General features: G+C 38.9%; 5 protein-coding genes and 1 non-coding gene across 8 annotated transcripts; 5 read left to right on the forward strand and 1 right to left on the reverse strand.

The window, feature by feature from the left end:
- Positions 1-218: 218 nt before the first annotated feature.
- On the forward strand, positions 219-9934 carry LOC114876821 (protein artichoke). Its single transcript, XM_046288632.1, has 10 exons — positions 219-297; positions 2551-2763; positions 2830-4000; positions 4067-4773; positions 5134-5458; positions 5525-5791; positions 6151-6304; positions 7079-7291; positions 7358-8063; positions 8133-9934. Exons 2-10 carry the CDS (start codon positions 2600-2602, stop codon positions 8962-8964), a joined length of 4539 nt encoding a protein of 1512 aa, XP_046144588.1. The 5' UTR covers positions 219-297; positions 2551-2599; the 3' UTR covers positions 8965-9934.
- A 166-nt stretch (positions 9935-10100) lies between these two features.
- On the reverse strand, positions 10101-11604 carry LOC114876822 (26S proteasome non-ATPase regulatory subunit 7). Its single transcript, XM_029188664.2, has 4 exons — positions 11365-11604; positions 11155-11247; positions 10904-11082; positions 10101-10828 (listed from the first exon to the last, which is right to left on the reverse strand). Exons 1-4 carry the CDS (start codon positions 11537-11539, stop codon positions 10313-10315), a joined length of 963 nt encoding a protein of 320 aa, XP_029044497.1. The 5' UTR covers positions 11540-11604; the 3' UTR covers positions 10101-10312.
- A 327-nt stretch (positions 11605-11931) lies between these two features.
- On the forward strand, positions 11932-13128 carry LOC114876823 (inosine triphosphate pyrophosphatase). The gene is made up of 2 exons (XM_029188665.2): positions 11932-11989; positions 12287-13128. The coding sequence occupies exon 2, from the start codon at positions 12288-12290 to the stop codon at positions 12855-12857; it is 570 nt and encodes a 189-aa protein (XP_029044498.2). The 5' UTR covers positions 11932-11989; position 12287; the 3' UTR covers positions 12858-13128.
- Positions 13129-13764: 636 nt separating this feature from the next.
- LOC114876824 (vitellogenin-5-like) lies at positions 13765-21319 on the forward strand. The gene is made up of 16 exons (XM_029188666.2): positions 13765-14182; positions 14295-14333; positions 14410-14705; positions 14778-14918; positions 14985-15158; positions 15228-15370; positions 15448-15825; positions 15885-16207; positions 16282-16898; positions 17562-18451; positions 18514-18655; positions 18736-18966; positions 19238-19588; positions 19665-19923; positions 20244-20535; positions 20617-21319. Exons 1-16 carry the CDS (start codon positions 14122-14124, stop codon positions 20804-20806), a joined length of 4527 nt encoding a protein of 1508 aa, XP_029044499.2. The 5' UTR covers positions 13765-14121; the 3' UTR covers positions 20807-21319.
- Trnan-guu lies at positions 21224-21297 on the forward strand. The gene has a single exon. It is a non-coding gene; the product is annotated as a tRNA-Asn (tRNA).
- Positions 21320-23920: 2601 nt separating the features above from the next.
- Positions 23921-26079, forward strand: LOC114876812 (protein l(2)37Cc). Of its 3 annotated transcripts, none has more exons than XM_029188649.2 (4): positions 23921-24007; positions 24363-24454; positions 24541-24962; positions 25038-26079. In XM_029188649.2, the coding sequence occupies exons 2-4, from the start codon at positions 24370-24372 to the stop codon at positions 25344-25346; spliced, it is 816 nt and encodes a 271-aa protein (XP_029044482.1). In that variant the 5' UTR covers positions 23921-24007; positions 24363-24369; the 3' UTR covers positions 25347-26079. The 3 variants fall into 3 exon arrangements, with proteins under 3 accessions (XP_029044482.1, XP_029044481.1, XP_029044483.1); XM_029188648.2 differs by having other exon boundaries at positions 23927-24022; XM_029188650.2 differs by lacking the exon at positions 23921-24007 and adding an exon at positions 24061-24284.
- Positions 26080-26461: the final 382 nt, after the last annotated feature.

The following is a 26461-nucleotide window of genomic DNA, read 5'->3' on the forward strand; positions in this document are numbered from 1 at the left end:
AACAACAAGATCCAAATAACACAAGCTGATGTATAAATTAAAGATTAAAAATTTTCCTCTTTGTTGGTTCATAATCTTGCAACGATTACACGCGTTTTCTTCTTTTTTCTCTTCGCGGTTTAATTAGCCTTTCCGAGGTGTAACAAGTTGGCATTTTGTTAGTACCGTTCGTTGTCTAATGCGCGTTTTCTGCATCTCGAAAAAAGCGGATAACGAGAGACGGAACTCGTGTCATCTGGACTGGAACATATTTAACTGCACGTTCTTGGAAAAATGATGGAAATCGTCATCATCGATGTAAGTCGAAGAACAGTGGTGCAGGTGAAATTTGATTCCAAAGTGAAAATATTTTACATTGTAGGGGGTGCAATTATTATACTCCGTTTTTTTAATTTAAATTTATTATACCAAAAATGTTACATGAGGATATAAGCGTTTATATCCGATACAACTTTTATCCTATAGAGGTAAATGCACCTGCACATAGGTCTGGTAATTCACATACTAATCTTATACTTAAAAACCAAGATTTTTGTTGTTACACTGTATGTGTTTAATACAACATATTAGAGTAAACTATATTCAAGAATTTCAACCTTTACATAGACTCTTAATTAAACAATTTTGTCCATATTCATTTAACATAAATTGCTGTTTCTTATCCATTCACTTAATTTATTTTAATATGTCTTTGGCTAGTCTTTAAGGTTTTTTTAGTTCTTTTGAGAGCTAATTAAAATATTTTATCGCATTGAATTTACTATTTTTGAACCGATAGATTTCAAAACTAGATTTTTATTCCTCGTCTAGGATCATAGTTAAATATTTGCCCTGCAATTTTTGATAGTTTCCCAACATTTCTTTTGATTCTTAGAAATACTAATTTCACTTAAAATCTTTAATTAGGGTAATCGAATTAGAGTAGTCGAAAAAAATACCACGAGTTCTTCAACCCTCGCCATTCCAGGGTTGATATATTAAAAACCTCCTTTTCTAGAAATTTTGCGTTCCAAAGGAATTTCTCGAGTTAAAAATCTGTCATCGTCGCCGATTTATTTGAACGGATAGATTCGGTGGAAAGGGAAGAATTTCCTGGAAGCGTGTGTTCACGGTGGTTGGACACAGCACTTCGCAATCCTTTTTTCGTCCCGCTCGCCATCACCCACGCCACAGTCATCTTCTTCCCTCGCGACTTTGCGCATCGGCACGCTTTGCCATAAAACTTCTTCGTGTATTTAGCCAGTGAGTGCTCGTAAACGAGAACACGGTCTCTTTATCGTTTCCTTCGACCAACATTCTTGGCGTGACGAATTGTTGCTCGATTTTTGTGGATAAACATTGTGGTGTTTCATTTTGATCCAAGACTAAGTGGAAACTGTCAACGAGGCATAAAACACATGAAGGTATTGGTGACTTTGTTGTATAAAAAAGTATCATCAACCCTTTTACTCATCAAGGGTGGATGGAAAAATAATCTAAAAATATTGCAACAAATTTTTCCAATTTAGTGAAATAGAATTCTAAGTTTTATAAAATTTTATAGAAGTGAAGGTGTTACTTTCCAACCCAAATGCAAATTCATAGTTGCATAATTTCGTGCAATTAAATTCGGGGTAGATTTTATAGAAAAGAGTACGTGTATCGTTTTTTATTGAAATTAAATACGATCGACGGTGGACACAATAGAAACATCGCTGCACCTGTGCACATTGTGAAAACTGCAGTTAACAAATGTGCACGCACAAACGATTATGTCGATCCTTTTATAGAATAGTCTGGAATCACGCAAAGATCCGTTTTGATTTCGAACAGAATCGAATAGGCCAATTTGAAAGTTCACTGAACGATTTGCTAACAATCGAGCAAACTGGTTCAACGCGATGCAAATGCAGTCACGTGAGTGCAGCGACCTGTATTCCTTGATTTCGATGCGTCCCCTTAAACGTGTACACTTTAGAGCAATACACGCGTAAGATTCTATTAAATTTCTTTCATTAACGATTACAGGATATCGACATTCTTTATGTTCGACTGAATTTCCAGGCCAGTCCGATTGTTCTTACTTACGGAAGATGGGTTACGAAACACACGTGGTCACCCGTGACACCATCCTCCGAGGAACACCTTTGTTTTCGTTCTATCTGATAGAGTAAAAAAAGACTTTCCTCTTCTTCGCTGATTCATTTCACTTGGCTTCGTCTGATACTTCGTGTTTCAAAATTTCAAAATGAATCAACAATTCATACGGTTACTTGAAATTCATACATGAAGCTTTCATCGAGCCTCGAAGCCTCAGGCGACGGTAATTATTACGGGGAAAATTGTCCTAGCGGTCTTTAGCTTACGGTACGAAGCATTAATTTTGTCGTCTACGACCGTGACGTGTAACCATCACGTAGATACACGTGTCTTCATGGTTTACTCAAAGAAACACCATAATATGCAAGGACTTCAACATCTAATACCCACGTTCATAATTAAACTGACACATGCTTTACAAATTGAAACACATCTCGTACGTGTAATTTGTAGATGAAATAATTGTTGCAGAAAATGGAGAACAGGTGTTCGAGGTCTTAGACCAAGGTCCAAATGCGCGATGGTTGAATCAGTGGGGGTTGGAGGCCTCCTCTTGACCAGCTGGTTTCTGGTACTGTTTCCAATTGGTACCAGCAGCCAGCTTAGTTCAGAGTACGGTTGTCCTGCTCAGGAGAGGATTCTACCTTGCAGATGTTCCACTCGTGACATGGAGATTCAAATATGGCAAGTGTCTCCAATTTCAAAAAAAGTCAAAGACCTCAAACACTGATTTCAAGTCTCTTCTATTAGGTGCAGTCATAGCGAGTTACCAAAAGTCCTCGAAGGTTTAAAAGCAGTGAGCCATTATCTGGATCGACCTGTAGACGAATTGATCCTGGAGAACAATAATCTACCTAGTCTACCTGGCAAAGTCTTCGCCACTTTGCGCGTTCTTCGTCTGATGCTCCGGAATAATCGTCTGGAAAGGGTGTCCCCCGGATGGTTAGAAGGTCTCCACGATTCCCTGTTAGAATTATTCATCGTGGAACCAGATTTACGCTCCCTGCCGATAGACAGCCTGGAGAACCTTCAAGGTCTCGAGGCTGTTACCTTGCAGAGCAGAGTGATGAAGAAACTGCCGAAATTCTCTGGGCTTCCGAAACTTCGTTACCTGCAGATTAATTCCCCAGCTCTGCTGGAGTTGGCGCCAAGAAATTTTCGGGATTTGCCCGGTTTGGAACAGCTTCATGTGTTTGGCAGTCCACGTCTGATACGTCTGGAGGCGGGTCTCTTCAGGGCGCTACCTCGGTTAGAATTGATTAATATCACCGACTGCGGTGTCCATTGGGTTCATCCTCGAGCGTTCATAGATCTCCCGGAACTGAAGGAAATTTCTGTGGTCGGGAACTCGATAGTGGATGCTGGAATGATCGGTCGAGCCTGCGTGGATCTGCCTTCGCTTTCGATGATACGGCTCGATCGAAATCGTATCAATCGCCTGAACGAAGGAGCCTTCATGGATCTACCGGTCCTGACTCGTCTCTATTTGTCGAGGAATCATATCACCGAGGTGTTCGCCGGAGCGTTTCAAAGAATGCCAGCCTTGAAGACCCTGGATCTTAATCACAATCTAATACACCGTGTGCATCCGGAATTTTTCCCTCGCAGACCTGGAAACAGCCTGGAGGAGATGTGGTTGATTAACAACGACCTCAGTCACGTGGCTGAGCTGAGATCCATAATGGAAGCTCTGCCCAGGTTGAAATTCCTCGACGTTAGTTACAATCAAATCGAGGAGATACCATTCGGAGCGCTCAGGGGTCATCTCACTTTGGAGAGGCTTCACCTTGATCACAACAGAGTAGCCTTTCTGCAGAGGGAGACCTTCACCGCGATGCCCGCTCTTAGGGAACTCAGATTGAAGAATAATTCTTTGTCGAATTTATTGGAGGCGCCGTTCTGGAACTTGCCAGCATTGAAAGTAAGTACTCCGATGCTTTTTAAGGGAAAACGCCCCAGTTTCACCCTTTCGGTTTCGCCATTCCAGGGCCTGGATCTATCAGAGAATTACTTCCGCCACGTAGAACCTCGTCTCTTAGCCAACCTCCCAAGTCTGAGACGCTTAGATCTAAGCGGAAACGCGGTTGGTCTCATAGAACCTGATTCCTTCCTGGCTACTCCAGCCCTGGAGCACGTGAACCTTTCCGGAAACGCGCTCTCCGTTCTTCATCCCCTAACGTTCCATCATTTGAACAATCTCTACGAGTTGGACGTTGGTTGGAACCGAATGTTGGAGATAGTCCCTGGTCTACCAAGAAACATAGAACATTTATACATGCCTATGAATCGTATAGTAGTTCTACCAGCTCTATCCTCTCAAGATCTTGATCTACCCGTTCTAAGATCGTTGGATCTCAGCGCGAATGGAATCGAGAGGATACCACCGGGTAGCCTGGCCGATTTACCAAATCTGAGGAAATTGAACTTTGGTTATAACTCTCTGCGAATTCTGGAGGATGGAGCGTTCGATGGATTGTCCAGATTGGAACAATTGGATCTGAAGTACAACAGACTGGTGACTATTCATGGAAGAAGCTTCAAACCACTTAGATCGTTGATGGATTTAAGTCTGCGGGGCAATCGTTTGGAGGTTCTCCGACCGGATATCTTTCAGGAAAACGTTAGATTGCAGAGGCTGGATCTCAGTAGGAATAATCTTGCCCAGATACCTCACGTGACATTTTCCAACACCAGGTAAGGAATATTCGTTGAATATATTGTTTTGAAAGTTTAAGAAGAGCTCTTTTTCATACATTAGCACGCAAGTAGAAAAGAAGTTTCACTCGTTGTTATTTGATTGCATCACCAGAAAATGGTACCTAGAAAGTCCCTGGCTCGCGTTGAATGTCCCCTTCTACCATTCTGGCGTGTCGGTGATTTTGTGAAAATTTACAAGAACTGAAAATAAAATTGTCGTCGTTTAAATGTCGCTTAGCAGAGAATTAAGGGTACCAGGTTTATCGATCTCTTTAGATGACACGATTACGACAGATCGGAAATCATTGTTTCTGTTAACGACGCGTTGTCAAATGTAGGAAACGACGTTAATTGCAGGGACCTTCGTGAACTGTACGCGTCGCACAACACTTTGACCGAGTTACCCGGATCGTTGCACGGCTTAACAGCTCTTCAGGTACTAGACCTGAGCTTCAACAAGCTGAACATCCTGTCGCCGGAAACGCTGAGCAGCTTGTCGGCCTTGCTCGAACTGAAACTCGTGAGGAATCGTATCCGCGAGCTACGGGAGGGTGCGTTCGATGGTTTGCCACGATTAACGCTGATCGATCTCGAAAATAATGACTTGAGAATCATCGAGAGGAATGCTATCAGAGCTCTACCGGAACTTCAAGCCATTCGACTCGGAAAGAACCGATTACAGGTAGTTCTGTTCGTTAGTTTTTATTTTTTAAATGGTCAAACGTGTACGATTCTTGGAAATGTACAGATAATTCCTAGCGGGGCTTTCACCGAGCTACCATTACTTCAAAGCGCGGAAATTCAGGAAAATCGGATCCAGGAAATTGCGAGCAACGCATTCATTAACGTGCCTCACCTTCTCTTCCTGAATCTGAGTCACAATCACTTGCCAGCGTTGGATTACGTGGGACTCGAGAGCTTGCGTTCCTTGGAGGTTCTGGATTTGAGCAACAATAGACTGTCCAGGGTGTCCAGTAATAGTTTGGCATCCATGGAGTGGTTGGTTGAATTGAAAGTGAGTAAAATAATTGCTAAATGAGTTGTTAAGTAAATGAAATCGAAATTTTGATTGATGGATATTTTATTAATTATTTTATTTTTGAAAATGAAACCGAATGGAAGAATAAAAAGTCTGTTTTTCGTAATGATCGCATTAAACGCAAACGTGGAACGAAAAAATGAAACAGACCGCGGTGGGGGGGATGGTATTTAGTAATAACGAGGAATACTTTCTCGTCGAGAGTGAAACTTCTCCACGAACCGTGGTGCGAGGCCACTCGTTATGCTAGCAGAGCAATTATTCGTACAGCTGCATCGTTAATTAAGAAGATAGCGGATCGTTTTACATATGGGTTTCCCTCGTTTTTATCCCAGATGGACAACAATCGGATCTGCGCCATTCAAGGCTCGCCTTTCGATCAGATGCCAAGACTTCGGGTTCTCAGTTTGAGAAGCAATCGAATGGCTTCCGTATCGGAAACGGCGTTCAAAAGATTGCGATCGAACATCGCTGTTTTGGACATCGACGGTAATCAATTTCACTTTCTTTTAGAAAATTTAAAACAGGAGGAACGAAACATTTCTTAATTTTTCTCATAAGGAGAACTACCCAAGTGTTAAACTCACTTATTAATGAAACTTTGCCAGCTTGTAGAGCTCGTCGAGCTGAACACGCCTATACCCCGTTTTGTGGGCAGACGACTAATTGTTTAAAAGATATTAATAATTAAAGTTAGTTACTACTTACATTGAGAAGTATGACAGACTCACACATACAACTCGCAATCTAGAAATCCACGGTTCAAATCCTTGATTCCGAACATTTCTTTTTTTTTTTAATGATAATTTGTCTCTTTTTGAATAACTATTACATAAAAATTGTCATAAAAAAAATTTTTTTGGGAACCAAGGACCTTTAAATCGCAAGTCACGGATCTGCTCCGTGGTTAAAGACATGACTCGCAATCTAAAGGTCCTCGGTTCAAATCCTGGGTTTCCGGTTTTTTTTTCTCATGATAATTTTTAGGTAATAATTATTCAAAAAGAGACAAATTATCATTAAAAAAAAAACAGTGTTGGGAACCAAGGATTTGAACCGTGGATCTCTAGATTGCGAGTTGTGTGTGTGAGTTTGTCATACTTCAGTATGTAAGGAGTAACTAACTGTAATTATTAATATCTTTTAAACAATTAGCCGTCTGCCCCCCAAAGGGGGTATAGGCGCGTTCTACAAGCTGGCAAAGTTTCATTAATAAGTAAGTGTAACACTCAGTTAATTAATTTTAACTCTATTCGCAAAAAGGAAATCCACTTTCGTGCTCTTGCGGAATGTTGTGGTTGCGAGGGTGGTTGCAGCAGGCATCCTCCGAGGGTCCAAGGTGTGCCGATGGATCTTTGTTCAAAGAAATTCGATTGTCTCGCCAGGATTGTCAAAGAGAACGACAGATCGATCCGATTCACCCTGGCTGCGAGGCTGAGCTGATCGATTCTGCACCTTACCCTGTTTCCTCTTCCAGTAAGTAAAAAAATCTTTAATCAGTACATTCTTAATACTTAAAATAATTAATAAAAACATTCTCAGTATATGGAGCAACAGAAATGGTACCCCTTCGCTTGAACCTAAAAGAGCCATCCGTGGAGAATCCTCCCAACCCTCAGGATTTTGATTACCTCGACGAGTATCCTGAAGAAACGATGAATATATCAACGTCCACGCAAACCGCGATTACTATACCACCAGAAATTGTACAAATGACCCAAACAACAGAGAAAGTTCAGTTACAAACGAACGGTACCATTCCAATAAAGAAGAACCCTCTGATGCCTCCTTCCCCTAGCAGTTCCGGTTTCACCTTCTTCGGTGTGCCTTTGCCTAGTTTGAATTTTAACCTTTGGGGAAATTCGGGGAGGAAATCGGAGAGGAAGAATTCCGAAAGACCCGGAAGAGGACGGTATAGAACGTTTCCACCCACGGAACCAGAGATCCACAGGGGTGGTTTTGTTCCTCTGCCTCGAGGACAGGGTGGTTTCGTGCCGATCCCTGATCCAAGATTAACTTACGAGAGACAGGTTAATAAAAATGAAAGTTTGAGAGGTCAGAATTCTAATATCACGCAGGAGGAGCGGAAGCGATGGAAAAATGGAAATGGTACTGTGGTGAAGGTTGAAAGGACTCATCCTAGGACAAACAAACCCAAGGTGGAAATTAAAGAGAGGGAAGAATTGTCCACGGTGGCAGCCAATCAGCCTGATTCTCGATGGCAAATGCCTGGAGTTAAAAAAAGCAGGTAAATGAATGGAAAATGACTCTTTAGAGATTATAAGGCATGTAACTATGGTTTAATTTTCTTCTACAGTACTTCTTCCATAAATTCAACGAGAACGTTAGATTCCAGCACTGCAGCTGATGAATCTCCTCAAGAAGCGAACGAAACAACAGCGTCTTTAGAGATTCATGATGATGACCCTTCAGAGGCGAACAAAAAATCAATTAAAGTGGAAGAGAAGTCGCAAGAAGTCGCGAGTAGAATAGTGTGGACCACCCCTGGAACCATGCTGGAGACTACGAAAGATGATTTGGTTATAGAATCATCCACAAATGTGATGAAAAATGAGAAAAGTAGGTTTTGGGACTCTGAGGCAGTTGAATTGCAAGAAACTTCCACCATAGATCCTCGAAACGAATCTATAGGTACAAATACAGATGATTCTAGTAGCGTTGTAACAGAACGATCACCTTTTCATTCATCCTTCTTAGAGAATAAAAAGAAATCTTCGACGTCTCAGTTGCCCCGAGAAACAGAAGCATCAGCTCTTTCAGCGTTTCTGGTTCCAGGAGGTCAGGTACCTTCTTCAGTACCAAATTTGCGTCCATTAGGTAGGCCAACGATCACGAAGGTTCCTTCGCCACGTATCGGTCTCTCGGCTGAAGACGAGAAACAGAAGTCCGTGGCTGAAGCTGTTCAACGAAACGTGAAAGACGAAGAGAAGAACATCGAGAAAGACGGATCTTCAAACGAAAATGCTGAAGTCATCGAAGACAATTCGTTCAATTGGTACTTTCAGCATTACAATGACACGAATTTAGAACCCTTTGTAGGTATTGCTTACAGCGAAGGTGCGAAGACAAGTGCGCGTCGATGGACTTTATTGGGTCAAATGTGTCTTATTTTGTACACTGTAGTATAAAAGAAAAAACATGGATGATTAAGTGTTTTCAACAATTAATTTATTAAATAAGTAATACTTAAATTCTTCTTACTCCATTCATTTTTTAGAAAGAAGAACTAAGGCATTCTGTAAGTACTTCATGGAAGATGAGTCAAGTGATCTATTGATTAGAACAAGTTTGCAAATTAATGTGCAATTTAGGATTTTTTTAGTTAAACAGAAGTGTAGAGGAAGAAGTATTTCGCCATTTGCCTTGTTTGCACATATCTTCCTTAGGTGAAGACAAGAGGTCGTAGATTAGGCTCTTCTCGTCTCTCCTAGGGTTTTCTCTAAATTCTCCCCAAACCAAAAGCAAATGGCGATTGATTTCTCATCTTAAACTTCCCCTTAACTAAAAAAAGCTCCCACTGCACCCAAATATCCGTAAATTACAAAGAAATGCACGATCAATAAGGTGCAATTAATTTTGATTTTCATAGATCCTTCGTGTGGCAATGAAAAATAAATAAAATCATGAATTCAATGATCGAGTTTTTTGTTGTTTTTATTAATAACGTAGTGTATTATTTATGAAAGCTTAAGTTCTTTAGAAAATATGTCTGTAATATCTAAAAATGTATACGTTATTGAGAATCTTATGTGGTATCCTCGATGTTCTTTAGAAAATTTTGATACATTCAAGTGAACCGTGAATGATTACTGAACAATGCTTGATTTAGATAAAAATCACCAAATTATTATCGATGACGATACATTATATAAAAGTTACGGGCAGTTTGAAGCAGTTGCTCATTCCTAACGATAGGAGGGAACGATTATCAGTAAACACAATCACTATGTTATGCCATGTAAAAATTACTTTACACTAAAATTTGTGATAATTCTGTAATGTGTTTACTAAATAGATCTTTATATACCGCAGTTCACCAGAGTCCATAACTGCGAAAAGACCAATTTTCGTTCTTCGCGCATCTCCAGTGCGCATCTTCGCCCTGATTGGCGATACTCCTAAACGAAGAGGAAAGCGATTAGCAGAGAGCTCGCTGCATTCCCCCACCATCTTCCAACCTGCGCGTCGCAGTTATGGACTCTTGTGAACTGCGGTATATATGGAAATATTGTAACTGCATTCCCACTATCATACCCTTCATCTAATGTACCTTTTTTAAACTCTTACTGTGTTGGAACACATTGAGAATAAGATTATCAGTGTTTATTTCTTTTTTTTTTTGGTGTTAACTTGAAATGCAGACCATCTGATAGCACAAAATACATTTGTACATGTATAAACAAACTTTATAAGTTTCGTGAACTTTTGCAAGATTAACAGTCTCAATCACACAAATAAGTCTTAATTTCACTTTATTCACTGACTTTTAGCTTTTGCCTTTTCTTTCTCATCCTTTTTCTCCTCTTCTTTCTTCTCATCTTTTTTCGTCTCTTTCTTATCTGTTTCCTTTTTTTCAGCATCACGGTTTGTTAATTTATTATTAATCAAATTATGTAAAGCCACTATTGATCTAACGAGCGCCGCGAGATATACGACTAACATTTGATCGTTTGTTTTCACGTACAGCGAATCGACAAAACTAGATTGTGTCATATCAGGTAGTAAGTTAAAAATGTCCTGAAGTTGATATACAATTTGATGATTTATGGGCAATTTACCACTACCGACTTGAAGCAAATAATCTCTAATTTCCCTAATTTGTTCATGTAGACCTTTCAAACCAAGTAACTGGTTTGTAATTCTCTGACTTAAAGTACCAACAGTGGTATCCTTAATATCCCTCAGTAAATGTTCTACACCTACTTCCTCTGCTTCCTCCGCACCAATTTCACTAGGGATATGCTCAAAAGTTTTTGATGTTGGTGAACCATCCTATAAACAATACCATGATGATTATAATACAGGATCCAAAAATCAATAGCATGTTAGGCAAACCATGATTCTTACATCATGAACTTCTTCGACTGCTTGATATGCTTCTGTTGGAAGACCAAGGTCCTTAGGTTTGGCATCAATGATGACCAAAACTGAGTTAGGACAATATCTTCTAATGAGTTCATTAATTGCAACATCATTTTGATGTAGTTTAGGTCCAGTGTGATACCATCCTACCACTTTCTCACGGGCTAAAATGAGATCAAATGTTAAAACCAAGTTTCATTTATTTAATTCAGTTTATCAGATTCAGTAGTGCTTACCATTAACTTTTTTAAACATTCCATACATATTTTCTAAGTAATCATGATCAAGAAACCACACACTTTTATCCTTATCATCCTCATCAAAGGGCACTGTAAATAAGAAATAATAATGATTAAATCAAAGTTTTTATTTAATTCAAGAATTTCGTACTGGAAAGTACAGTAATTTGAAAAGGAAGCGATAGAAAGTGGCATAGTGATTCTAACCTGCAAAACTGTTTGACACGTCTAAGACACCTTTGGCTCTCCAGCATCCCAAAAGAACACCTACAACTCTTTTTTGATTACCAATTTTTCCCATGCGATTAAAATGGTCCACCACGCTTAGTAAAACCAAAGGGTGAACCACTACTTTCGTAGTTACAACCTCTTGACTCGGCATTTTTGAGCAGATTCTTTCACTCTCCCCAATGAACGTAGCTGCAGCAGAAACAACATCCGAGTCATTCCATAGTCATTCATGAAAGACCCTTTAAAACGTATGAAAGTAAACAATAATGAAAAATTTTATAAATCATATATTTATTTGAAAAAAAGAAGCAAAAGTTGATAATGATATCTACAAAGCTTAATAAATTATAGTATAATTGTTAGAATATTTTTCCAACGGACTTAAAGTCTAACATATTCTTCTGCATGATCATCATGAAATCCCTTCCCTTATTTTTATATTTTGAAGAGTGATATTAAAAAGATAAAGACTTAAGTTTAATTTAAACAATTATACAAATAATTTTCCTTTTAAGTTGGATAGGAATTTAAAGTTTGCAGCACTGCCGAGTAAACACGTTGTTCCGCAAGTGAACCTACCGCTTGCTGAAATCATTGAAAGGTATTTTTGATTAAGATCATTGAAGTTTTCCAATTAGTTCTGGTAAATACAGCGCTGATAAGAATAAAATGGGTGTATATACATTTTTTAAGAATAATTTAATTGATTTTATTTGAGGAAACGTCAACATCTTCCATGTTCTTTACACGCTGCTGCCTGCAGCAGGCTTGCCAACTTACATTACAAAGAAAATGGCGCGAGATCTTCAATGATATTCCATTTTTAGAAGAAATTCTTAAAGAATTCTCAAATCTACATTTATTAACTTTTTAACAATACAATCAAATTTTGTTATAGTATGTCGAAACCAATAGTGTTTGTAACCGGAAACGCAAAGAAGCTGGAGGAATTCGTGGCCATCTTGGGGAAGAATTTTCCACGAGAAATCACCAGCCAAAAGATTGATCTTCCAGAATATCAGGGAGAAATCGATGATATTTGTCGAAACAAATGTAAAGCAGCAGCTAATTTAATAAAAGGCCCAATAATCATCGAAGACACATGTTTGTGTTTTAATTCGATGAAAGGTTTGCCTGGACCTTACATCAAATGGTTCTTAGAAAAACTAGGACCAGAAGGTCTTTACCAAATGTTACACGGTTGGGAAGATAAATCAGCGGAGGCGGTTTGCACCTTCGCTTATTGCAATGGAGAACCGGAAGATCCGGTAATATTGTTTCAGGGTCGAACTCAAGGAACCATCGTGAGTCCTCGAGGACCACGAGACTTTGGTTGGGACCCCTGTTTCCAACCCCTGGACAACGACAAAACTTATGCAGAATTACCAAAAGAAGTGAAGAATCAAATTTCTCATCGAAGCAAAGCGCTGGAAAAATTAAAAGAATATTTTATGAAAAATACTCAATGATGTTCCGGGGGAAACAGTATTAATTTATTTCTATATATATTTATAGTAATTACTGTGTATTTTATTTAATAAATGATTAAGTATCACTGAAAAACACGGTCAGCATGTTGACCCAGCAAATATTCTTGTCATTATCAAATTAACGTTAAAAACATATTCGGATGATAGTCGATGGACCCTGTTTTCAGTTTAATAATCTAAATATACATACAATGTTTATTATTGTATCTACGTAATTTCCTCATTTTGGATTCTAATTGTAATTTATAGAACGAGCTTATTGTTTTCAATTATTGAATGAAAATACAGCTGGACGATTAATTAACTTTTGTATAATTAGTAAACCTTGACTTATAAATATTCATATGTTTATCAGTTTTACAAAATGATGCAATAATTTATAACATTTGCTTATACTTCCTTTATCGGTGAAAATAAAAAATTCGATTTGATCGAATTTCAATGGACGTCCACGCGAATGGGATGTAGGTAATATATAAATAACTTTAATTTGTTTATGTTGAATAATGTTATCGTTGCAAAGATGCGTTTGTACATTAACGTTGATCGTTGCGAATGATGGTAAACATGCAATCGTTCCCGATTCGTTGCTTTTTCTGAACGTTTACGATAAAGTTAATTAAACCCGTTAATCAACAATGCTTGCAACACAATAATTTATATGTACAAAAGCAATCGCGAGGAAAGTTTCCAATCACTCTGTCACACTTTTTTATTGTAGAGAAATTAATAATAAAGCCGACTTATTGATTATATTGTAAGGTCATGATCGAACGATAGAACAATTGATCGGACTGCAGTGTTATCGAAAAGAAGATTATTTTAATGAGAATTGCAGTAAAGTTCATACGCAGAACCGTTTGTTATAATACTCTCGTTGTAACATCATTGAAACTACTATGCACTTTCGCTCGGTATTTTATGCAAATTCGGTACGCTGCTGTTAAATTTATTAGCGAAGAGAAAAAGAATGAAAACGTAGTGAACAGAACACGATTATGCTTTCGAATCTTTCGAATTATCAGCTATTAAAAAAAGATGAGAAAAGTGCAAGCTGTCAGGTATTTTTATATTCCATTCACGTAGTAAAAGTAAGTTTGCGACGATGGTCGAACGGGTTATCTTTTGCATTGATTACACCGGTACAGCCAGTTCATAACACCCTTTGGTGAGGGGTTATCGATACACTTGCACTTTCTTCTTCTACCGGTATTTACCCGGTTGCTCGCCTTATAAAAGGAGGATGCTGGTCCGTACAGCTACCAGTCTGTCTTCAAGGGGTTACATGATGAATACCCTAATCGGTAAGTGGCAAGAGGAAAGGAAATTCAGTCTCGCCTTTCTTCCATTCTCAAAACGAAAATTATAATTCAAATCCAAAATGTACAATACGATAAAGAATCTCTTATTTTTCAGTGCTATTGGGAATTATAGCGGCGGCTGTCGCCGTGCCAGGTAATTGGATAAATGAAACATTAGATGATCCCAAAAATGCTGTTGTGATAGCAACTTCATTAAATAATCATTGCAGCCCAGTTTCCTCGTGGAAAAGCGGTGGTGTACAAGTACAATGCCGACATGAAGGCGGGTGCCTTGCACCCGGCTGATTCCGCGTCCCAATTCGGCATCGAGTGTCGTCTTACAGTGAAGCACAGCAATGATCCAACCCTGAAGAACGCTTACCTCGTCGCCATGACCGATGTGAAGCATGGTCTGTACAATGGACGTGTGATGCACTTCGACACTGTCAGCAGTGTTTCACCCATTCCGGATGCTGCTAAAGATATCCAGAATCCTTTCATGATCGTCTATGACGAAAACGCACGTGTAAGTACCTTAAAATCGAAAGTCATCTTGAGAATGAATTAGAAAGATCGTTTTTATATAAATGATTTTCAGCTGCAAGGTATAAAAGTGAAGGACAACGAGAGCACATGGTCGGTGAACATCAAAAAGGCCATTGCATCCGCGATGCAGTTGGATCTGGTCAACATCCAAATGACCAGCCCGATGGTGCCGCACAGTTTCATCAGTAAGGAGGTAGGTAACGACTGATGGGAACATCCTTGGATTTTGGTTAATGTTCTCTTTGGTTGTTACCACTAGAACACCATCCATGGCAGCTGTCAGGTAGCTTACAGCGTGAGTCCGAAATACGATGAGGATACAGCGCAAAATGTCTTCATGGTCACGAAGATGCACGAGCCGGAGAACTGCACGAATTTCGTTCATCTTAAGCATAGCCATGACGAGACGGAGAAATGCCATTTACCAGAGGAGGTATTTATAATATTGTTTTTCGATAAATTATTTGTACTAACGTTAAAATAATTGTTTTGTTTCATAAAGAGTGGCACGACCAGTGTCAGCAAACGAAACTTCGAAATCGAGAACCAAGGCAACGCGATCCTCATTAAAAAATTAATTGCTCATGGAAGCATTCAGTACATACCGTTCCAGTCCCACTCCGAGGGTCATTTCATTATGTCAAAGTAATAGAAGGGTTTCAAATTTGCAACCATTTTATGTGTGATTATTTTATATTTAAATAAGCACTTATTCCTTGCAGTCAAACGTTCATCCTTGAGGATGTTGTTCCGGAGAGCAACGTTCAGTTACTGTCAGACAATTTAAACGAAGCTTCAATTATTCATAATTTCACCTACTCTGAACCCAAGTCAGAGTACGTCCCAGGAGCTGACACAGATGTAACTCACGGTAGACACGTCGTGAACCCGGACCAAATTGTTCCCAAAGTCAAAAAGATGTTGGACGAAGCTGCCGATTATTTAAAAGAGAATCAGATTAAAGAGAAACCCGCAGACTGGAAATACGGTCAAACAATCAACAGGATCTTGCATCTGATGAGATTCTTAAACGTGCAGTCCTTTGAGCAAATATTCAGTGAATTTCAGGATGCCACCGGTAGCAAACAAACCACGATGAAGTACGTAATATCTATACTGATGTATCCAATATCGTCCTGACATAAATATTTTTTTACAGAAACATTTTCCTGGGAGCAGTGCCGAACGTAGGAACCACAGCTTCCTGCTACTTCGTGCGAAACGTAATCCGTAGGAACATGATCTCAGCCCAAAAAGCCATCGCGATGCTGGCTGTTCTTCCAATGCACGTGAAGCATCCTTCCCAAGATCTGCTTTTGCAGATGGAACCTCTCCTCCGTCTTTCAGACTCCCTTGAAGTTAAAAAGGCTGGCATATTATGCTTTGCTACCTTGATACACAAGACCTTCAAGCACGAAGAGGGCGAAGTGAAGCATCCACTTGTGAACAAATGGTTGGATGATTTCATGGATCATATCGAAGGTAGCTGCATTTCTTATTTCATCAAACGATAGAAGGTTGATGGACCTTTCGAATGTTTAACGATAATTTCATAGATGAGCAATCGCAGGAGATGAAGACGGTGTACATGATGGCGATGAAGAACGTCTGTCTAAAGGATATCTTGAAACGTTTGGAACCGATCGTGAAAGGCGAGGTCCAAATCGGTCAGGGTTATCAAATTCGTCTGCAAGCCATTTTCGCTGTCAAGAAAGTGATCACCTATCTTCCGGAACGCGCTCACAATTTACTCTGGCCGGTCCTTGCCAATGTCAAACTTCCGGTTGAGCTCAGAATCGTTGCCTACGACGTGTTGATGCATCATTTCCCTTACACCGCGCGTTTCATGAACATGTACTGGTTCATGGTGCACGAGAAGAACGAACACCTGTACAACTACCATATGAGCACCATCAAGGGAATCGCCGAATCGGTGGACCCTTGTCTGATGCCAGTTCGTGAAATGGCTAAGAAAATGTTAAAATTCACAAGAACGAGGCACGTGCCTGGTCCACTGTCCACCAAACTCCATTTCGATTATGTAGATGAGAAATTCGGGTATGGCGAAGCTTGGAAGACCTCTTTGATTCTCAACACAATGACAGGACTTCCGGAAATCGGTTCGTTCGAGCAGTTCTCGATTTTTGGTCGCAAACCTACTAACAAATGGGGAGTGAGTATCTTGATTCCATTATTCTAATTTAATCATAATTAAGGTAAAGTGGAGCAAGTGCAGATTGATTTTTGCAAAGTTGGAATTTAAACCTATGCATTTTCAATCTGTCGGTATCAAACGCATTGCACAGTTATTACTGTTTAATTCATATTAAGTAGGACCTTAATTTTCCTTGTAAAGAAGAAACAAAGAATTTTTAAATGTTCGTTATGAGTTTCATTATGCAGATTCTGAGAAGCTGTTTTTTAATTATTACTTCCTTAATAATGATATAAAATTTTCTTTCAGTGTTTCATGTTTTACATTTCGAGAACGACAGTAAACCAAATAATTTTTATTTGACACTGATATACATAGTTAAATGCTCTAATTATAACACAGCAATAGCATGGTGAAGGTGGTAACGTGCATTGCGAAGTAAAATCGCCTCAAGGGCACTTTTGACCATCTTATCCTGCTATACTCTTTTTAGTTTGATAGGAAATTGTACAAAATGTCAGCTACTCTGGCTCATATTAACGCTTAACAGATTACTACATATTATCTATGAAAATTTCGCTCAAATTATAACAAAAATAATCGGTATATGCTCTTGCCCCATTTGCGAACTTACCCTACTTTACCCTATGTACATTATTTATCTTCGTTTCTTCATCATAGATCCACTGGCACGTCGGAGGCTTATCCGAAATCATAAGAGAAATAAAGAAAGATGTGCTCGGACAAGCTGTAGACGTAATTACCAACGAAAACGTGAAGAAAATGTTGTCCGAGGCAGCCACTACTGTACCTGTTAACAATAACATCGACATATGCATGCTCTTAACATTGAACAACAACGTTGTTACAACCTTCCATGCCGACAAGGCGGACTGGAAGAAGATGCTGGACGCATTGAAAGACTGGAAGAGTCTGGTCAACAAGCATCTGGATAACTTCAATTGGGAGCAGGTTACTTACGACACTCATTTCGAGATGCACGTACCCACCGATCTCGGAATGCCAACTGTTTTGTTCACGAAAATGCCCTGGGTCGATTCCCTAAAGGTCCACGCTGTTTTATCGGAACAATCGAGCGCTGTCAACTTGAAATTGCAAATGAAATACACAGCCTGGAAGCACGGTGAACACGCTATGTCCCTCTACAACCCCATCGCCGATGTTTGGCACTCTGTTCGTAAAACAGCGGCCCTCGATTTTGTTCTACCGATTGACATGAGCGTTTCTTACTACCCAGAAACGAACAGCGTGAAAGTAACACTGCCAAGATTGCCCACCACAGAATTCTCTATCGCTGGAATGTTGACTTCAGCGAAGAGCTTCGTGACAGTCACCGATGACGAGACAAACGCTCTGGTGAATAGTTGTCCCAAGTGCCAACAATACGAAGTCATTACCAACAATGTCGACAAGAAAACGTACAAGAACATTATGGATTCCCAGGACACTGGTCTTCAGTGCACCATGGTGGTATACCATTGCGAGAACAACCTCACTCCTGTTCCACCCATCAGCGAATGGCAAGAAGTATTCTGGAACAAGAATACCATGTAGGTATTTTAAAGAAATTCTATGAAGGGATAGGGTAATGATAATCGTGTTTATGGTGCAGGAATATGAAGGTGCAAACGATGATGATGCAAATGATGATGGCAACCCGTCAGGTGATGACAAACAATATGATCAACTCACAGGATGCAACCTGCTCGAATCTGATTAAAGTTGAGCCAAGTATCGTCTATCCTACTTCAGCTGTAAGTTAAAGAAGTAATTATTACACAGAACATAGGTATGGATATTATTTTATCTTTATTGTTTCTTCTTGTACAACCAGGTTGATTTAACTGGCAAAATTAGCGTTCAGAATTTCGAGACTGATAAGATGCACGTTGTAAATAGCCAGAGAATCGACGTTCGTGGAACCATGGACGCTAAACCAGCCAGTAACAACGAACGAATACGATGGGACGCGAATCTTAATATAAGAATGAATCAAGGACACGTGAACAACACTATGAAAGCTGTAATCACTCGCAGCGGACGACCAGACAAGACTGCTCTCAAGGTTTGAAACTGAAGTCCGGATGAAATTAAACCGCTTCGTTCTATTTTTCCTTCTATTAACACGACCTGCCGTCACCACAGTCCATAACTACGAAAAGACCAGTTTTCGTTCTTTCGTGCGCATCTTCGCCCTGATTGGCGATACTCCCAAACGAAGTGGAACGCGATTAGCGGAGAGCTCGCTCCGTTCCCCCACCATCTTCCAACCTGCGCGGCTTAGTTATGGGCTCTGGTGATATGTAATATTTTTCTAACATCTACTGTTCCTTTAGATATGCATCGATGGACAAACGGATTATCCAGTCATCGAATCAGACATATTAAAAATTGATAGTTTCAAGAAGGAAGTTTATACGAAGGTGAAGCTCAGCATGGGACAAACGAAAGACGACAAATGCGTGCACGATGATATGGACCTTATGATATTTGTGAAAGGTGAACTGTCCGAAGAGCAGAGGAAACAAATGCAAAATGATAAACTAAATGGTAGCTGCGTGAAACATATCACTAATCCGTTATTAAATCCTGAGGGTACATATGTTCCTAAGACTTGGGAATGCGTACACGAAGCCATAATGCATTCTACTTTAAGGAAATATCTGGTAGAAATAACATCCAAGAAGGTAGATATCGATTTTTATTTCTTCTTTTATTTCTTCACATAAACTACACAAGTAATAATTGTTGTTCGTTATTTAGGCACAACTACCAGCCATATTACATTTGCTTCACGACATGCACAGTATCGTTTCCTTGCACCAATTGGATTCTAGAAACTTGAACTTTGTCTTAGAATTTCCAGTCCTGTCAGATTCCCTCAATGTAGCATTGATCACACCCGATCAAGAACAACGCCATTTAACCCAATTACCATGGGGTCATCCAGTCTGGAACGGGTTGATGGTTAACACCCATTTCTCTACTCCAGCTTTGTACAAATACCTCAACAATCAAATCAGTAAGCTTTTAATTACTTCGTAAGAAATGATTAACTCTTTGACTACTATTGGCGCTCAAAGGCGCTTAGTAAATTTGCGTTTGCGATACTGTAGGCACCTATGGGCGCTTAACTAGTTTGAACTCTTATATTGGTTTAATGTAGTGGAATTCAGTGTTTTGATTATTTCAATCTACTTTCTCAAAAATGCATGCCTAATGAAAAATTTTGCGACTAAATTCCTATCGTTTGGTACGGCTGGTACGTCTCAAATTCCGCCGTAGTCAAAGGATTAAGGTACCTTAAAATGTCGTTGAAAACAATTTTAATGATTTTTACAGAGATGTGCACCATCCTACCGAAAGTCCTCCTTACCTTTGATAATGGCACGATTTTATCCGATGCATCTGACACGTGGACACTGTTGGTCGGTAATCACATAGAAAAGAGTTTCGCTGTTACCACAAAATTGGTGAGGAATTCTAAGATGGACGTGAAGATCTTCGTTGGTGAACACGAAATGGAAATCGCTAATACTGATTCGGGAATAGTGGTCACTGTAGATCAAAAAGTCGTGGATCAGGAGAGAGGTGTAATGGTACCAGAGAATCAACCAGAATCGTTCGCAATGAAGTACGTTTATTATATAAAAATTTTTTATAACACGGTACATAGTGGTAACATATAAATAATAATAATTCTTGTTTTTCACAGGTTGACGAACAATTACAAACACCTGATAGTTCAATCGCAACGTGTACCACTGATGGTTGCGCATACACCAACCAGCGTAACAGTTTTTCTTGGTACCTATCTTCAGGGTCAAATTGTCGGTCGGTGCGGTTCCATGAATGGCACATATCATTCCGTGCTTCCACCGCTACACACAGCTGCGCAGCTATAAACGAATCAGCGTTAAATCATTCGATTAGACTCTTCATCTTAGAAAGCATATCTGGCGGAAGTTAACTGCAGTCTGCAGGTGTTTATTACTATTATCAAATAAGAGAACTTTTTTCTTAGGTTTATGTATGTACAATGATGGTGTAAAGAAATGAAGTAAAGAAAGATAGATTTATTTTCAGTAATCTTTGATTATATTAAATACCGTACCTCTATCTGTACCTCTAGTTGATAATTATAAATCTTTTAATGTTTTTTATACAATCAGGTGGGGTTTTAAATATATTTGAGGTTCTTAAAAAATAAAATTAGAATGTTTTTTATACTATTAAATGGAATTTTAAATAAATTTAGGATATTTAAAAAATAAACTTTGTTACTCGACTTTTGACTGTTCGAGAGAATGCGACTCACGTACGCCTCCGTGGCGCAATGGGCTAGCGCGTTCGGCTGTTAACCGAAAGGTTGGTGGTTCGAGCCCACCCGGGGGCGTTTAATTTTTTTTCTTTTTAATCATTTTAATACACTCTAATACATTTCCATAATGTCATATAAATAAATAATTAAACATACTACATGTGGAGACGAAGAATAAAATTTGTTTATGGAACATATTTATCTCTTCTTTAAACCCTTTTGTTTTGGATTGTGAATATGTTTAAAATCTATTGAAATTAAAGCAACAACATTTATATATTGTACTGTAACTATTTATTTGTAACAATAAAGCATTTATATACATTTCACAAGCTGTATTTTTTATCGAATACGAAACACATTTGAATTCACTTCCTGAAGAGTGATATCCAAGTTACTCTTTCTTTGATTTCCTGCTGCAGCGAGGTAGTGACTACAGATTTAACAAAACTGGACGTGCCTTTGCGGTCTTGAATTCATGCCTCGAAAACGAACGCCTTCTGCTCTTTGCTAGTATAAAAATATAAAACACTTCGTACTGCAACAGTCTAACGCGCGTTGATGGTAATAGCAGATTGTTTCGATATCAAAGAATGGGGGCTCCGGGTACTCTTGCACCTTACAGCTAATCAGGCATGTTTGTCAACCATTCGACCAAGAACGAGGAGAAACCTTCTCATTGTCAGTCTGATAGCGACCGCCGACGGGGGCGGATCTACCTTTTAAACATACACAGTATTTATCTTCTTAGTTCACAGAATACACTAATAAGGGGGATGAACTGAATGATTTTATCCCTCCTATGTGCCTCGCCTTACTATTCTTTTATTTCTTACTTTATCTTTCTCCATAGGCCTCGGCTCATCCTTCCCAGTTATTTATTATACTTTTTCTCCTTGAGGGCCTTACGGATCCTAACCATATATTTCTACACCCCTTACATTTCTGCATCCTTTACATCCATACAACCCTTACATCCACGTATCACTTACATCCCTGCATCCCTTACATTTCTGCACTCCTTACGTCGCAGCAACCCTTAACATCACTGCATCCTTTACACCTCTGCATTCCTTATAGCCCCACTACCCTTATATGCATGCATCCTTTACATCGCTGCAACTCTTACACCTCTGTAGCCAAATATATTCCAACACCTAACATGTATTTTCACGTCGGATCAGCGCCCTCTGGCGGCAAAAAAAAGATATATATCTCGCAAACATTTTGGCCCTCTAGCGGCAAAAATGCGAACTAAATTTTCGATGTCTGATCAGCGCCCTCTGGGGGCAGAAAAAGGAACTAAATCACGCAAAAATTTTGGCCCTCTGGCGGCAAAAATGTGAACTAAATTTTCGACGTCGAGTCAGCGCCCTCTGGAAGTGAAAAAAGGAACTAAATCATGCAAAAATTTTGGCCCTCTAGCGGCAAAAATGCGAACTAAATTTTCGATGTCTGATCAGCGCCCTCTGGAAGTGAAAAAAGGAACTAAATCATGCAAAAATTTTGGCCCTCTAGCGGCAAAAATGCGAACTAAATTTTCGATGTCTGATCAGCGCCCTCTGGGGGCAGAAAAAGGAACTAAATCACGCAAAAATTTTGGCCCTCTAGCGGCAAAAATGTGAACTAAATTTTCGATGTCTGATCAGCGCCCTCTGGGGGCAGAAAAAGGAACTAAATCACGCAAAAATTTTGGCCCTCTAGCGGCAAAAATGTGAACTAAAGTTTCGACGTCGAATCAGCGCCCTCTGGTGTTGAAAATGGAAACTAAATTCCTCTCGATTTATCGACCTCGGGTGAGGTTCATAAGAGATGTCGGGATATAAGGGATGTAGAGATGTAAAGGATGTAGAGGTGTAAAGGATGTAGAGGTGTAAAGGATATAGAGGTGTAAAGGATGTAGAGGTGTAAAGGATGTAGAGGTGTAAAGGATGTAGAGGTGTAAAGGATGTAGAGGTGTAAAGGATGTAGAGGTGTAAAGGATGTAGGGACGTAAGGGGTGCAGGGACGTAAGGGGTGCAGGGATCTAAGGCATGCACGGACATAAGGGTTGCAGGGATGTAAGGAATGCAGAGGTGTACAGATTTTTAGAGATGTAAAGGTTGCAGGGATGTAAGGAATGCAGGTTTGTAAAGATATTGTTTACCACTATCGATGAATATTCCGGTAGTCGGAAAGCTGCCGACTTGCTGCTGTTCTTCCAGCAATCGATAAGTTGCCGAATTATCAAAGGATTCTACGACAGTCAGAAAATTGCGAACTTATTGATTAGTCTTCCAACAGTCGGTAAATTGCCAACTTATCATTTGGTTTCCCGATAGTTGGTAAATTGCCAGCTTGTGAATCAGTTTTCCGACCGTCGATACGTTGTCGAGTAGTTTCTGCTGATTTTGTACAGGTGACGCTGAGAGCGAATCAAAAAAATTCTTAATTTATGACAGTCTGTTTAAAATACAAGTAGTTTAAACAATTATTCTAATAATTTCGCTGATTTCGGCTGATTTCTAAAAAGATAAAACTAATGGGTGTAAAAATTGGATCTTTACTGCTGTCGGTCCGGGGTGCGGTAGTAGAGGGACTGATAAGCAGGCATAATTATCGTACCAACGGTACTCTGTATACGGGGTCTCTGGAAACCCCAAAACCAGGACCTTTTGAGTACAGTGATATGTCCATTCTTCCTCTATCTATAGTCACTGTTGGGGTTGGCCTCCATTTTGCTTTTATCGATATTCGTACACCACGCGAGAAGAAAAGTGAATATTTCAAAGACACAATTTATTACGTAAGGAATCATTGTGTCAGTATAAATTATACTAATTTTATTTTATTAGTTTAATGTTACAGATTGTTAACTTTGCTAGAATCATGTCTTGTACGTAGAATCAGTTGAGGTTTCAACCGGCCGGACATTTCAAAAAGTTTAAAACATTTAAATTGTTTATATTAATGTTGACTCTACACTTATGTATTTTTAGTAGCTTTCTATTTTGTTATCTAGGAAAAATAAAGTGTGCGATTTCTTTGATTTAAATTCAAGTTCCAGTTGTTTAAGTTTCTAGGTTAGAATTATATCTATGTTAATATAACAACGCATCAGAATACATTTTAATTATCATTTTTCTTTCTCAAATATCCAGTTAAAAGATGGCACAATTTCTAAATCGACTGGGTACATTTGGCTTAGGTATGGCTATGACTGGAAGTGTTATTCACAGTGCCTTGTACAATGGTTAGTATATCATTTTTTTAATCATAGAAGGTTTAAGGGATCAAAGTTCAATTTGACTTATAATTATTTGTGATTTAATGTTTCAGTTGATGGAGGTCACAGAGCTGTTATTTTTGATCGATTTACTGGTATAAAGAATCAAGTTGTAGGAGAAGGAACACACTTTTTCATTCCATGGGTGCAAAAACCAATTTTATTTGATATCAGATCTAGACCAAGAAACGTTCCAGTTGTTACCGGAAGTAAAGATCTGCAAAATGTAAATATCACACTTCGTATTCTCTTTAGACCTATACCAGATTCTCTGCCAAAAATCTATACCATTCTCGGTATAGATTATGATGAAAGAGTATTGCCGTCAATTACTAATGAAGTATTAAAAGCAGTAGTTGCCCAATTTGATGCAGGAGAATTAATTACACAGAGGGAGATTGTCTCTCAGAAAGTTAGGGAAGATTTAACAGAAAGAGCTGAACAGTTCGGGCTGATTTTAGACGATATCTCGATTGTAAGTATATTATAATTACTTTCAATTTCTAATACAATCCTTTGTAACTTATCCTGAGTAATTATTTTATTTTAGACTCATTTAACCTTTGGAAAAGAGTTCACCCAGGCTGTAGAAATGAAACAGGTAGCACAACAAGAAGCAGAGAAAGCACGTTTCTTGGTAGAAAAGGCTGAACAGCATAAAAAGGCAGCAATTATCAGTGCAGAGGGTGATGCACAGGCAGCTAGTTTAATAGCAAAATCCCTTGGCGAAGCTGGTGATGGTCTTGTCGAGCTAAGAAGAATCGAGGCTGCAGAAGACATCGCTCATAATCTATCTAGATCGCGTCAAGTAGCCTATTTGCCACCGGGTCAAAACTTTTTGCTAAACTTACCACAATAAAGGCGTAAATCGGCATGAACATTGTATTCATAAATTGTGCATTTATATTATAATGTATGCTATGTTGGTGTACAAGAAATGGTACTTTAGGGAGATATCTGAATGTGTTGCATACAAGGAATATATAACGTTTCATAATATTCATATTTCAGTTTAATTTTTCCACGTGCGGGTGTATTCTTTCTCGCGCAAGAAATTTTGTAACGATTTACTTTATACTTAAAATCTGCTTCTCCCATTTCAGTTTTATGGTATAATATAAATGAAAGGCGCCTCTTATTGCTAGATACTGTTCATCTTGTTTGCTTTACAGGAAGAGGAGAGCATTTTCCTTTAGTGTTTTCCCGTGATTTTTCATTACGAGATTAATTAACAATAATTGGCTCGCTACCTTAACTTGAGCATTCATGTAATCTAGTAAGCAATTAACGCGTTTACGTTCACTTCTACAGGCATTTTATAATTACTATTGCAGCTTACGTTTATATCTACATTTTGTACAGATCGCGATATCATATATAGCAATTTTTTTGTAAATGTCCCATATGTTATGTAATTTAACCGTAACGTATGCAACTGTACTTCATAAAAATTTACCGATGCAACACATGTCTTTGGATCGTTTCATCGATCGGTACTAAACGAATGTGTCATTGTGGTGTAGTAACTACATACAAAAGTACATGTTATATTTGTGAATAGTTATCAGTTAGTAAATATTCTTGTAAAAGAAGCATCAACTTAAACGTTATTTTTTTAGCATAGAAAATCGCTGAAGAATTTATTTAACTCGTACCTTTAATTACTTAAACGTATTCATCCCTTAGCTTCAATTGTTCTCCATCCTAAAGTAGAATAGAAATTCGATTTCGATTTTTTTTTCACACGAAACCTCTGATAGATTCTGATGATCAATCAGTGGTCCAAAATTGCTGAAAGATTATCTCAGTGGGGGTACTCTGGTCGGCTGTTTGTCGGCATTGCCGGTTAACGGAGAAAACAATTCATCATAATTTGGCGAACACCGTGGGGTTCCTTTCGAAGATGGTCTCTAATCAAAATTGGAAACACGAATCTTACACGATCACAATTTTTCAAAATTTCATTTAAGTTCG

The sequence above is a fragment of the Osmia bicornis genome, chromosome 14 (assembly GCF_907164935.1).
Source record: "Osmia bicornis bicornis chromosome 14, iOsmBic2.1, whole genome shotgun sequence".
In the NCBI taxonomy this organism is placed as follows: Eukaryota; Metazoa; Arthropoda; class Insecta; order Hymenoptera; family Megachilidae; genus Osmia; species Osmia bicornis.

Coding starts and splice junctions, on each gene's coding strand:
- LOC114876821 (XM_046288632.1), top strand. CDS start 2,600: ATGGTTGAATCAGTGGGGGTTGGAGGCCTCCTCTTGACCAGCTGGTTT. Junction 4,001..4,066: donor GGAACTTGCCAGCATTGAAA/GTAAGTACTCCG, acceptor TCGCCATTCCAG/GGCCTGGATCTATCAGAGAA. Junction 8,064..8,132: donor CCTGGAGTTAAAAAAAGCAG/GTAAATGAATGG, acceptor TTTCTTCTACAG/TACTTCTTCCATAAATTCAA.
- LOC114876822 (XM_029188664.2), bottom strand. CDS start 11,539: ATGCCGAGTCAAGAGGTTGTAACTACGAAAGTAGTGGTTCACCCTTTG. Junction 11,083..11,154: donor AATGTTTAAAAAAGTTAATG/GTAAGCACTACT, acceptor ATCTCATTTTAG/CCCGTGAGAAAGTGGTAGGA. Junction 10,829..10,903: donor CAGTCGAAGAAGTTCATGAT/GTAAGAATCATG, acceptor TATTGTTTATAG/GATGGTTCACCAACATCAAA.
- LOC114876823 (XM_029188665.2), top strand. CDS start 12,288: ATGTCGAAACCAATAGTGTTTGTAACCGGAAACGCAAAGAAGCTGGAG.
- LOC114876824 (XM_029188666.2), top strand. CDS start 14,122: ATGCTGGTCCGTACAGCTACCAGTCTGTCTTCAAGGGGTTACATGATG. Junction 16,899..17,561: donor AACCTACTAACAAATGGGGA/GTGAGTATCTTG, acceptor TCTTCATCATAG/ATCCACTGGCACGTCGGAGG. Junction 20,536..20,616: donor CCAGAATCGTTCGCAATGAA/GTACGTTTATTA, acceptor TGTTTTTCACAG/GTTGACGAACAATTACAAAC.
- LOC114876812 (XM_029188649.2), top strand. CDS start 24,370: ATGGCACAATTTCTAAATCGACTGGGTACATTTGGCTTAGGTATGGCT. Junction 24,455..24,540: donor TCACAGTGCCTTGTACAATG/GTTAGTATATCA, acceptor TTAATGTTTCAG/TTGATGGAGGTCACAGAGCT. Junction 24,963..25,037: donor TTTTAGACGATATCTCGATT/GTAAGTATATTA, acceptor ATTTTATTTTAG/ACTCATTTAACCTTTGGAAA.